This window comes from Phocoena sinus, chromosome 2 (genome assembly GCF_008692025.1).
Source record: "Phocoena sinus isolate mPhoSin1 chromosome 2, mPhoSin1.pri, whole genome shotgun sequence".
Taxonomy (NCBI): domain Eukaryota; kingdom Metazoa; phylum Chordata; class Mammalia; order Artiodactyla; family Phocoenidae; genus Phocoena; species Phocoena sinus.
The window spans coordinates 162,589,453-162,602,512 of NC_045764.1; the positions used below are offsets into that span (position 1 = coordinate 162,589,453).

Here is a 13,060-nt window from a genome sequence, read left to right on the forward strand (position 1 = left end):
CCCGCCGCCGCTGACAGCTCCGATGCCGTCGAACTCGCGGCCCAGCCCATCGGAGTCGTCGAGCACGTACGCGCTGCCGGGCGCCAGGAGCGCGCACAGCAGCAGAGGCACCGCGGCTTGGCCCGCCGAACCCGCGGCGGCCGTCATGGCTTTCACTTGGCGTTTCCAGGAAGCCTGGAGTAGGTGCTCAGCCATTGTGTGGGTCACATGACTCCGGCGCCCGCGGAGGCGGGTCCGGTTGCCGCCATGATGGAGAAGGGCAGGAGGCCGCTGGCGCCGCCGCCGCCATGTTGAGTGTGGGCCGCAGCTCGTTGACGCAGCCGCCGTAATGTCGGGGGAGGGCGGAGCGAGCCTTTCCTACTCGGCCTAAGTTCACGGTCCGGGTTAAGCCTTCGCGTGTATCCGTTCGCTGCCTCTCCTTCGGCTTCACCCACTGGAGCACTTTATCGAAGGGGAGGTGGATGTCCAAGGCCAAGGGAGCAGGGCAGTGCGTGGCCTACTATGGACCTCCCCGAACGTCTCCGGGCGCTTCTGCCACCTGCCAGTACGTGGCAGAACGAGAAAGAGGAGCAGGCTTGAGTCTCTATCCTAGTCCCTGTTCGGCTGTCACCTTGGTGGAGTCACTTAGCTTTATGAGCCTGAGTCTCCTCTTACGTAAGATGAAGCAAGAAGAGCAGCCGCATGGGGACATATGATTAAATGAAATACGAGTAAGGCAACAGACAGGCAGTAAATCTTAGCTGAATGCGTGACACACTCAGCAAGCCTTAGCTGACATGGATCTTCATCCTGGTAACAACTTTATCCTGGTAACAACTTCATCCTGGTTGCTTCATAAGGTACTTGCCGCTGCCAGTTGAAATGGTTCCAGGCAGATAACCCTAAATTGGCAGGGAAGTTGTGGATTGTCCTGGGGTTCCTGCCACATCCGGCATTGGTCTGAGATTTCTGATTTCCTTGGTATTGAAACAAATTGAAGAGACTATTGAGAGGCTGCAGAGAAAGCATCTCTGATCCCCAGATCTGATTGTTTTGCCCCTTAACTGCAAACGTAAATTTAAGTGTCAAGACTACGATTATACCAGGAGGAAAAATTTATCTGGGCAGTCCCGTAAACACACTCGTCAGGCCCTTATGATATCTCTAGGTTCTTAATGGACAGTATGCTTACTCTTTCCATCTTCCTAAATTACTATAGATCTATTATGATTTACCAAGGACAGTCCCAGCTTGTGTCTATTGTCCTAACATAATTATTAATAGTATCCCTTTCACCCTCAAAAATGTTCTGGCTTGTATGATAAATTATATAGTTCCCTGTATATTGGCCACTTGTTTTCTTCCATTTCTTCTTTTCCCCATACAGCACTTATCTGAACTACCTTCCTTACAATCACCATACTGTGATTCAAGTCAGTTACTAGTCAAGTTACATAGACGTACCTTCTCTGAACTCACTCTGATCCATCTGTTCTAATAAAATTTTAAACGTGAGCGGAGCACCAGTGGATGCAAGACGTGGCTGATAAATCAAGTAACTGCTAAGCTTCCTACCAACCCTGAGATTTTATATCTGGGATATGCATGTAACATCTGCATAATCATGTAACTAGAAGAAAATAGAGGAAAAAATACCATACAAGCGAAACTGGGAAGTTGAAACCAGAACCCAGCATATGTCATTCCGTAACACACTGTTGCACCTTGTATTTGGAAGGCACACCACAAATATTTGTGCAATGTGTGATATTTGTAAAAGAGGAAACAGAATATTTAACAGTAAATATGTACCACTAGTTCCCATTAGTTCATAACCAAAGTAATTCCTTACCAGGGAAAATGTCTCTTGTTGCAAATTTCTAATCTACGCTCAGGAAACCATTAGACGAGAAAGTTTCTAATAGGGCTTCCCTGGAGGCGCAGTGGTTGAGAGTCCGCCTGCCGATGCAGGGCACACGGGTTCGTGTCCCGGTCCGGGAAGATCCCACATGCCGCGGAGCGGCTGGGCCCGTGAGCCATGGCCGCTGAGCCTGCGCGTCCGGAGCCTGTGCTCCGCAACGGGAGAGGCCACAACAGTGAGAGGCCTGCGTACCGGGAAAAAAAAAAAAAAAAAGTTTCTAATAAAAAAGCAGTAAATACAAGCTGAGAAAGAGAGATCCTTGAACTGCTGGGCACGGCACTCAGATGTGCTCAAGACATGAGATAAAGGGAAACGGCCGTTATCAGACAAGTGATTGTGTGTTCGGCTTCCCTTTCTTCTGTGGTTTCAGGGTCCCTGATATACACCAGACAGTAGGAAAGAAGCATTTCTCAGTTCTCAAAAGTCAGATGAGTTTAAAAAGTAAGGACACTTTTTCTCTTAAATAAGCAACGTTTCTGAGTATCACAGCTATACTTCAGCCACAGCAAATTTCTCAGTTTTCTGAAGTGATCAAAATCAGATGGTCTTGAGAAAAGTGAGCGATCTTGCCTTTTAATGAAACGTTATTGATAAAGTCTGTTGTCTCACTTTAAGAAATGGCTTTACTTTTAGAAGTCTGAATTAGGCTGCCACAAGTTCAAGGCCAGAGGCCTTGAAAGTCTTCTTCTTTGTACTTCTTAAGTGCAGTGTCCAACCCATGGTGTGTACTCAATATATATTTGTTAAGTTGAACTTAAAGAAACAGAAATCACTGTGGTGATGGTGTCTTAAATCACTGGAAGAGGATGGGATTTTTAAAACATGATATTGGGACAACTGGATAACTATTTGGGAAAAGATCAAATTTTAGATCTACACCTCACACCACACATAAGTATAACTGCCAAATGGATAAAGCTCTAAATGTAAATAAATGAAACCTTACAAGTTCTATTAGAAAACATGAGTAAATTCCTGTATAACCAGGGGTCTGGATAGGACTCAATATCTTGACACAACAAAATAAAAGTTTGATTTTTAGAAAATCACTGAAAAATCATATAAGGGGTTAAGAAAAAAGAATTATTTATAAAAGAAGTTGGAAACATTTCTTAAAGTAAGAGTCCTCTGGGGCCAAAAGTATGAAGTATTTTCTTATCATGAACTATCCTGTAACATCTGTCATTTATCTGATCTTTACAACTTGTAGGTAAGTTGCTTGATTGCAGTTGTTAATTACATCGCCCGCTATTCAAAGACTTCTCTCTGTAAACTCAGGGCTTTATATATAAAGGCAGTAAAAATGGTTCAAAGGACAGAACCCACATGATGGAATAAATTATATATTGCTTACTAAACATCTTCTTAGGCATAACTACAGATAAAAATTGCTGTAGTAAGGAGCAGTGTGGTATAGTAGTTAAACGATCAGCCCTGGAGCCCCAGACTACATAGCTTCAAATCTCTCCTACCACCTACTAGCTGTGTGATTTTGGCCAAGTTACTTTACTTCTTTGGGCTTCAGTTTAACCATCCATAAATAGAGATGATGGTAGAGAAGTTGATATGAAGGTTAGCAGAATTAATATTTATGAAACATTTAGAAGAGTGACCACCATATTTATATTTATATATATATATAATCATCCTGCATGCTATGAAAGGGTTTATTATATAAATAATAACATAAATAGAATACAGATTAACTATAGTGTAGCTCTTGAGTTTATTGCTCTCCACAAAACTAAGACAGTCCTGAGGAAAAGGATTCTTCCTGTCTTTGTACTGGTCTGAATTTTTTTTCTGTTTTTGTTGTCTACACTCATCCAAATCCATGTCCCGTGTGGCTGGTTCCACTCATGCGAGTCTTGGTGGGAGGCAGATTCCACCTCTTTCAGGAGTTAAGGCGCCACATCCTCCCTCGTCTCACCCCCAGCAGCATGGGCTCTAGAGCCCCAGTGACCCAGCTCCCTCAGTCAGTTCCCCAAACCTGTGACTTTGATCTTGGAAGAGTGATTAGATGTATGGACAGCTGAGAAAGCACCCTGGAGCAGTGTCAGAGTGCAGAGGAGGTGGTGGCATAGAGGCTCCACCAGATGGGCTTCAAGTGCCAGGAGCAGTAGGGTGAGAAGTGCCATCCTAACCTACTGCTCAGGCAGGATGACCTGGGCTGCCTTTCTAGTCCTTTGGCCCTAGCCCATTTCACAAGACGGGTTCTGCAGCCTCAGCAGCAATTCTGTGCCTTGTCTTGATTTCTTTCTAAGTCTTTCATTTTTGCTCAGGTTAGCCAAAGACGGTGCTGTTATCTGCAGCTGAGAACCCTGACTGATACACCAGGTAATAATCAAGACCAGATGTGATCACTGCAGAGAATTCTCAGCCTCTGGGTCTGCATTTACCCCACTTTAAACACTGCCTTCACCACCTGTAGTTCTTTTGTTGGTAATTGTTTTTTGGGGGGTTTTGTTGTTGTTTTTGGGTTTTGGTTTTTCTTTTGGCTGTACTGCACAGCATGTGGGATCTTAGTTCCCCCACCAGGGATTGAACCCACACCCACTGCAGTGGAAGCGTGGAGTCCTAACCACTGGACCGGCAGGGAAGTCCCTGTTGGTAATTGTTAATGCATAGATTAGTTCCAATAAAGGAACTCCAGGAAGTTTTGCTGTCCTCCTATTTCACCTGTGATATGTCTATTCTTCTTTGGATCGTCAATACCATTTTCTGCACTCCTACCAGGGGAAGAATTCTAGAGTCCACCTAATTTCAAGTCTTAGGCATGAAGAAAATAAGAGTACAAGAGGTTCCCATGGCTCAAAAGATTTTTTTTAAACATCTAGTACAATTCCATCCCACAAATGTAAGGCAAAGCACATACATAATTTGAAATTTTCTAGTAGCCACATTAACGTTAAAAAAAAAAAAGCAGGTGAGATTAATTTTTGATGATACATTTTATTTAACCCCAGATATCCAAAATACTATTGATAAATATGTAATCAATATGAAAATATATTAATAAAAGATTTTGTGGGGGTTTTTTCATATGAAGGTTTCAACAATCTAGAGTGTGTCTTACACAGATAGCACACCTCAATTCAGATTGGCCTCATGTCAAGTGTACAATAGCCACATGTGGCCAGTGGTGCCGGGGTTGGACTGAGCAGATCTCATGTATGCCAGGCCCTGGGTTGCCTCTGGCTGCTAAAGATGAGATTGAAGGATATCCACTCTTTGCTGGGGCTGCCATAACAAAATACAACAAAACAGTGGTTTAAACAACAGAAATTTATTTTCTCAGAGTTCTGAAATTCAGCATCAATGTGGTGGGAACTTCGGCTTTTTCTGAAGTCTCTCTCCTTGGCGTGCAGGTGGCCACCATCTCTCTGCATCCTCAAACGGTCTCCCCTCTGTGCGTGCGCATCCCTGGTGTCTCTTTGTGTATCCAAATTTCCTCTTCTTATAAGGATACCAGTCAGATTGGGTTAGGGCCCATGCTAACAATTTCATTTTAACTTAATCACATCTATAAAGGCCCTATCTCCAAATACAGTCACATTCTGAGGCACTGGGGTTAGAGCTTCAACATGAATTTGAGGCAGACAAAATTCAGCCTGTAACAATATCTAACAGTGGTTCAGTTGTAACAAACTGGTAAATGTCAGTAAAATGCTTTCCTGAGTTCCAAGAGCCATTCTGGCAAATTATTGAACCTGAGGAGTGGGTTGTGGGAACCCCCAAATGACAGCCAGTTGGTCCAAAGTACTGGAGACTGAGGTCTTGTGACCAGCATCTGAAGTGGAAACAGCCCTGTGGGATGGAGCTCTTACCTTGTGGAATCTGGTGCGTACTCCAGGTAATTAGTGTCAGAAGTGAACTAAATTGAAGGACTTCTAGCTGGTGTCTGGAGTACTGGAGAACTGGTTGTTGGTGGAATGAAAACCCACACACACTGGGTGTCAGAGGTGTCCTGCAAGGAGAAACAGAACGGTAGTGGCCAGTCGTCCCAGGCACCAGCGTGCAGCAAACATAACCCCACCATGTGCATTCATGCCTATTTGTAAGAATTACCTGCCAGTACTTGTTCTACATTCACTGCTGTGATCTTCCTCCCTAGATTTCCGACTCCTGTCTCCATACTCTGACTGCCAGTATTGTTTTGGGCTCTATCCCTCCAGTCACAGGCTACTTCAGCAGCCCTGGCTTCTCACTTTGCTTAATTGATTTTGACACCAACAGTTTGGATGAAAGACCTCCCCCTCCTGCATTCTGGCCCCATGGAAGCCTCAAATGCTGTTTGGTTTCCATCCCCCACTCACTGCACTTCTCCCCAACCTCAGGAGAGGATAATTTGGACAACAACCTGCTTTCCCGCCCCATCTCAGACTTTGATTACTGGCTAAAGTGTTTCCCTCTAAAATTCATATATTGAAGCCCCAACCCCCATTGTGACTGGATTTGGAGATAGAAACAATAAGGAGGTGATTAAAGTTAAATGAGATCATAAGGATGGGGCCCTGATACACTAAGATTAGGGTCCTTATAAGAAGAGACACCAGAGTGTGCTCTTGCGGGCTCTCCCCCCGCCCCCCGCCCTCGCATCCTCTCTCTGTCTCACTTCATCCCTTCTACCCCACCACCTCTACCATGTGAGAACACAGTGAGAAGACAGCTGTCTGCAAGACAGAAAAAGATACCCTACCAGGAACTGAATGGCAGATACCTTGATCTTGGACTTCCAGCCTCCAGAAGTATGAGAAAATCAAGGCTTCTACGGTTGAAGCCTCCCAGTCTACGGTATTTTGTCATGACAGCCTGAGCTGACTTATACACCTACTGTCTGTCTGTACTGCTTGCATGTCCAAACCATAGGATTAAAATTTCTTTTTTTTTTTTTCAGACAGTTGTCTTTTAATCAGCAATAAGTAACCGTGATTATTAGGAAATTTTGTTTAAAATGAGTTAAGTATATGCCATAAACCCAGAGAGTTAACAGAGTATTTTGGTTATAAAAAGGGAAAATTTCTTGAACACTGACAATTGCCTGAATTAATCCCAAATTCATAATTTATGTCTACGTTGGACTACTGGCACCCAGTCTCCATGTCACAACATTCACATCAACTCAACAATATATATACTGAATTTGTTATCTGTTCCTGTGTCACAAAGTATCCAAAGTTCAGTAGCTGAAAACAACAAATATTTAGTATCTCTCAGTTTCTGTGGGTTGGGAATTCTGGATCACCTTCACTGAGTGGTTCTAGCTCAGAATCCCTAGTGAGGTTGCGGTAGGGATGTTAGCAGGAGCTGTAATTATCTGGAGGCTTGAAGATGTATTTCCAAGATGGTTACTCAGTACTGTTGGCTCACTCAGATCCCCACCACGTGGACCTTTTCTCACGACAGGGCAGCTGGCGTCCCTCAAGACCAAGTGAGCAGAGAGAGAGAGAGCATGAGGAGGAATTCACAGGATTATTCCGACCTAGTCTCCAAAATAGTGCACCATCACTTCTGCTTTATTTTCTAGGAATGAGTCATTTAGTCTAGCCCACACTCCAGGGGAGGGAAATTGGGCTCCACCTCTTGAAAGGAGGGGTGCCAAGGAATTTGTGAACATATTTTAAAATCACAACACTTACCCATGATGCATTTCAGCAAACCACTCATATGATGTAGTATTAAATATTGCAGTAACTAATATTTTGAGGGCTTATTCATAGAAATGGGTATGATATAAGGGATTTACTCAATTACTGCACGTTTGCAAAGATACTTTAGCATCCTCTAAAAAAGCACCAAGGAAAATAAACACTTTAACGTTATTTTCTGTAAAATGGCAGGTATTCCTATCACTCTTGGGTTTTCACTATAATCTCTGCTCTGCTCTGCTCATTCTGTGGATTCTGGTATGACCCACAGCTCTGGGTAACAGAACCTGCCTTCCCCAGTCCAGATGCCATAGAACCCACAACCCTTAAGCTGGCTTCAGATCCTCCCTCCTGTCTGTCCCTAGCCCCTCTGCCCCAGTTGACTCAATTTTTTGCCAATCATTTCTACTTCTCTGCCCTATCCTTTGGATTGAACCTCCTTAAATATTAGTACATGTCTTGGTTAAATTTAAGTTCATGAAATATTTTTTCGATCCTAAAACTTAAACGATTAGCTGGTTATCCCTACCATAAGCAAACTCAACAGATAATTCCACAAGGACTTACACTTCTTATCCTGACTTTAAAAATTAAGCTAATCAGCAGTCTGCACATCCACAATACATCAGAGGAAACTATTTGGAGTTAATCTTCTTAAATTTGGTTATTTCAATAAATGAGTATAACAAAGGAATTAAAAGGCATATATGTAATTTACAGACATCATGAAATACATATTAGATCTTCTGAAAAGGTATTTAAGATATTAAAGACTCTAGTCCTTAGTTTGATATCTCCATTTTAACTGTTACTATACTTACATTCTGACTTAAGCTTTAAGTTAAAATCATTTACAAGTCTGAAATGAGAGGCTGTATTAGCTCAACTGTTTTGAAAAGGGCAGAGCCAAGTGAACTAATGGTACAATGATGCAGAATGGAATTTAAATACTGATGAAGGGATAATAGGGCTGTAGGGGAACAAAATCTGCCACCCCAAAATGTGTCTCTTTGGTATGAGAATTGATTTAGACTGATTATTTTTAAGAAACAGAAGACTTGGGAAGTTTTTCTTGCTACCTCCACCCTTAACTGTCTAAGAGGATTTGGATAAAGGGCCTGTTCCCAGATTAGAGCTATCACCAGAGATAGCTGCAAATATGGACTGTGATGGGGGAAACTCAGCAGAGCCTAGAGATCAGAGTCCTCTGCCTGCCCCATTGTCTCTGCACGACCCAGCAAACATTTGTTTACCAAACATTTGCTTTTTTATATCCATATGAATTGCCTTCCTCCCCTTTGCAGTCCTGAACAACTACCCCCAACATCCTCTTTTGTCTTTAGCTGAAGATAATACTTAAGGTGAGGATTTCAGCCATTTTAGTGAGTTACTCAGTTTTCCTGGGCCTCTCCAGTGCATACATGCTATTAAATTTTTGTTTTATTTTCTCCTGTTAATCTGTCTCATGTCAATTTCATTCTTGGACCAGCCAGAGGAACACAGAAGGGTAGAGAAAAATTTCTTCCTTTCAGACAGGGTTAAAGTACCAAAAACAAGCAAGAATTTGAACATAAAGTGTTTCCTTACTCTTCCCTTTTTGGAGGTTCTGTTCTCCCTGCCTCTCCACCACCCACCCCAACAGTCTCTTACCCAGGCAACCATCCTGTACACCAGTTGTGCTCAAACCTTGGGCAACTGAGCCCACGTGCCACAACTACTGAAGCCCGCATACCTAGAGCCTGTGCCCCACAACAAGAGAAGCCACTGCGATGAGAAGCCTGCACACCGCAAGGAAGAGTAGCCCTCGCTCGCAGCAACTAGAGAAAGCCCTCACGTAGCAGCGAAGACCCAACACAGCCATAAATAAATAAATAAATAAATTTATTTGTTTATTTTAAAAAATAACTTTGTTCCTTAAAAAAAAACAAAACTTTTGGCATCAAAACTACTTGGAGTGTTTTTTATAACACACATCACTGAACTCCAGCCCCAGAGCTTCTGATTCCCCAGGCCTGGGGTGAGACCGAGAATTTTAATTCTCCAATGTTCAGAGGTGACATTGATGCTGCTAATCCAAGAAGCATACTTGGAGAACCATTGATGTCAATGGATCTCAGGGAGCTTTGCCATAATGTAGAAGCCAAGTAAGGTTTTATCTGACAACTTAATATTCCGCACCCCCCACCCCCCGCCCGAACACAAGGAATATATTTGCATCCTTAGAAAGGAAGCCTGCTGGTAAAAGTTTCAAGACCCCCCCCCCCAAATAAAAGTCATCTAATAGTTACATTTTAGGCTCCTTGACAAGTAATGAGAAAAATATTTTTGCTCAGTAGTCCTATTCAAAGGCTTAACAAATGTTTGTTGAATTACACATTTTAGATCAAACACATGAAGTGGATTCCAATCTCAGGCCATAATCAGAGATGCCAGAAATAAAATATTCTTTATCTTTCTGTAACTCAACTAAAATTCCATTTCAATACCCCATTCTACCAAACTGGTGGACACTTAATCACAGTCAATTCAGGATCCTACGTCTTCTTCCTCTGGATTCTGCCTGTGTTTACTTTGCTAGGACTGCCATTACAAAACACCACAGACTGGGTGGTGTAACCAGCAGAAATTTATTTTCTCACAGTTCTAGAGGCTGGAAGTCCAAAATCAAGGTGTCAGTAGGGTTGGTTTCTTCTGAGGTCTCTCTCCTTGGCTTACAGATGTCTTCCTACTCTCTCTGTCCTCACCTGGTCTTTCCTCTGTGCATGCGCATACCTGGTGTCTCTTTGTGTGTCCAAATCTCCTCTTCTTATAAGGACACCACCGATCGGATTGGATTAGGACCCATGCTAACAGTTTTATTTTAACTTAGTCATCTTTTTAAAGAGCCTAACTCCAAGTACAGTCACATTATGACATACTAGGGATTAGGACCTCAACATATGGATTTTGGCAGAGAGGTAAGGGGATGCAAGTCAGCCCATAACACCATCTAGAATCCAGGGAGTTTGTATGTAGGTAAGGCTGGAGAGGTTTAGCTCAAGCCCCAATTCTCAAGGCTGCCCTCTGTGCATGCTGGCCTCTCGTGAGATGTCCTCATTCCCTTCTGGTCCTCAGTAGTTAACCCATGCAGGACTCACCTGGGTTGTCCCCCATCAATGGGGACAAGGCTTCTTCTATGACACGCTGGGCCATTGGAAGCGCCATGAGGTGGGCTGAGTCCTTGCATCACTTCTGTGCACCCCTCGTGTGCCCTGACCAGCTCTGTGCTGGGCACAGGGGAATATGGTAAGGTTGTCTCAGGCCTCTCACACATGTAGTCCTGAGATAGCCTCCTATCTGGACTTCACCCTGGACATGAGAGACAGGATCACTCTCCTCCCCACATCATGCAGTTCAGCAGAGTAACTGTCACCCCACCCCCACCTCAGGGATTGCAGGGGAGAGGGTACAAACAGTCAGGATGCAGTGTCCCTGTATCAGGCCACCACATCTGAATTCTTGTGACTTCCCTTCTCACAACCCTAAGCCCCAGCCCTGCTGGCAGGAAAAATCTTTTATCTGTTCTTGGGGGCCGGAAGACTTGCTTTAGCTCAACAGATATTCTTCCAAGCAGACTGTCTGCACCTCAGTCCTTTTCATTCTCCTGAGTTGCATGAATCCTTTGAAACTCTAAACCTAGGATTGTCTTCTCCTCCCAACCCCGTATTTTTCTGCCAAGAATTCCTTCTCTTGAGGCAATAAATGCAAAATGACTAATTGAGTGTGAGGGGGAATAGGGATGGGGTAAAAGGAAGTAAGGCTGGGGAAATAAATCAGTATTTCAGAATGTTCCCTGCCATGTTTAGCTGCTATTTGAACTAGTGAAATTGCAGCAAGTGGAAAATGTGGATGCAAAGGACCCTTCATCAGCAGATTAGATTCTTCCACTGGCTGCCCCACGGAGAAGTTGGAGCCAAGCAAGACCACATTCACTTCCCCTTTTCCCCATGGGCAGCCCAAGTGCCCTGCACGGGCCAGTGTCGGGTGTCCATTCTGTGGTCTCAGGAAACCAGATACCAACATGCCAAGAACACCAAACCCCTCAAGGTAGTATTCTGAATGCTGCTAATTGGCTTTTTCTCACCTTGGATTTGTTTAAATGTCAGAGACTCAACGCTCTGGAATTTCCATCTCTTCATCAGCTAGCTCTGTAGTTGAAAATACAGTATTGTCAAATATTCTGGACTAAATAAGAAGCAGAGTTATTACAGGTTCTTAAATGTCCTATTATGTGGAACTGACAACGTTTCAGCATAGGGCAGCCACAGTTTTTCTCCTAATTAATCAGAAATGAAAGTTTGCGTTTCCTGTGTTTTATAACAACATCCTTTTTTTCTTCTGAGGAGCAAAATACATAAAAATCTGATGTGGATATTAAGATGCCATTTCCCTAAAAGCAGAAGTATAGTCTATTTAGGTAAAATAAGAAATTGTGAGTGTCATGAGATACCCATGTACAGAAGCCACAGATAAGTGGATGTGCAAAACCAAACAAAAATGAGAATTTTGGATTAGAGTGACAAGTAAACTGAAGTCATTGCTTTCATTTTTTTTTAAAGGCTTGTCTTACTATTAATTTTCTACATTGTACTTAAATTTTTATTATTTCAGTAAAAATAGAAAGTATTCTGAATTTTTAAGTTCCTATACACTAAATTACTTTGCAAATGTACTTTATAAACCTAAATGATTACTTTTATTATTTTCAATAAAAGACCTACAAAGGAAGTATAGGAAACCCATTACACTCTTGTTACATCCTGAATAACGTCAAGGTTAAAAATCTTGGTTATATCACAAGATCATCTTTTCCAGTTCTGGGGAGAAATTTTAAAAACCCTACCAACAGGAACTTCTAATGTCATTTTACAAAGGCAGGCTCAAATTGTCATGATTACAGGTTTTAAAATGAAGTTAAATTTTTCCATCCCAAATTAATTCTGTCCTTATAAAGTAAACATTTCCTCTTCGTGTGTAATAAAAGTTTATTAAGGCGAGGTTCAAAAGTGAAGTCTCTGGCTTTTTTATATCTCAGAAGTTCCAGGAGCTAATTTCACTTCACATTAAATCACTTACAGGACTTCCCTGGTGGCGCAGTGGTTGAGAGTCCGCCTGCCAATGCAGGGGACGCGGGTTCGTGCTCCAGTCCGGGAAGATCCCACACGCTGCGGAGCGGCCGGGCCCGTGAGCCGTGGACGCTGAGCCTGCGCGTCCGGAGTCTGTGCTCCGCAACGGGAGAGGCCACAACAGTGAGAGGTCCGCGTACCGCGAAAAAAAAAAAAATCACTTACAGATTTGGCAACAACTGTCCAGGTGTTACTATACTAAGTGAATTTTCATTATAACATCCCATGTCTTTCTCAAATAAAGTTTCAAGTCTCATAAAATTATTGATTTGCCTAAGCCAGTTAGTTCAAGTGGCTTTAGCATGGTTTAGCAATTTCTGATGGAATCTTCTCTTCCAAGAGGAAAA

General features: G+C 42.9%; 2 protein-coding genes across 4 annotated transcripts in view; one reads left to right on the forward strand and one right to left on the reverse strand.

The window, feature by feature from the left end:
* Positions 1 to 1,991, reverse strand: part of GALC (galactosylceramidase) — a 61,502-nt gene extending 59,511 nt beyond the window's left edge. The window contains exons 1-2 of one of the 3 annotated variants that reach the window (XM_032622586.1): positions 1,832 to 1,991; positions 1 to 956 (exon numbers count right to left, since the gene is read on the reverse strand). In XM_032622586.1, the coding sequence (XP_032478477.1) occupies positions 1 to 195 (195 nt within the window). In that variant the 5' untranslated portion in view covers positions 196 to 956; positions 1,832 to 1,991. Of the gene's footprint in view, positions 974 to 1,831 lie in introns of those variants that run through there. The other 2 variants (XM_032622584.1, XM_032622585.1) reach the window with 2 other exon arrangements.
* The window catches only part of LOC116748654, a 23,651-nt gene continuing 11,052 nt past the window's right edge, over positions 462 to 13,060 (forward strand). The window contains exon 1 of the mRNA XM_032621754.1: positions 462 to 654. Within this exon, the coding sequence (XP_032477645.1) occupies positions 462 to 654 (193 nt within the window). The remainder of the gene's footprint in view (positions 655 to 13,060) is intronic.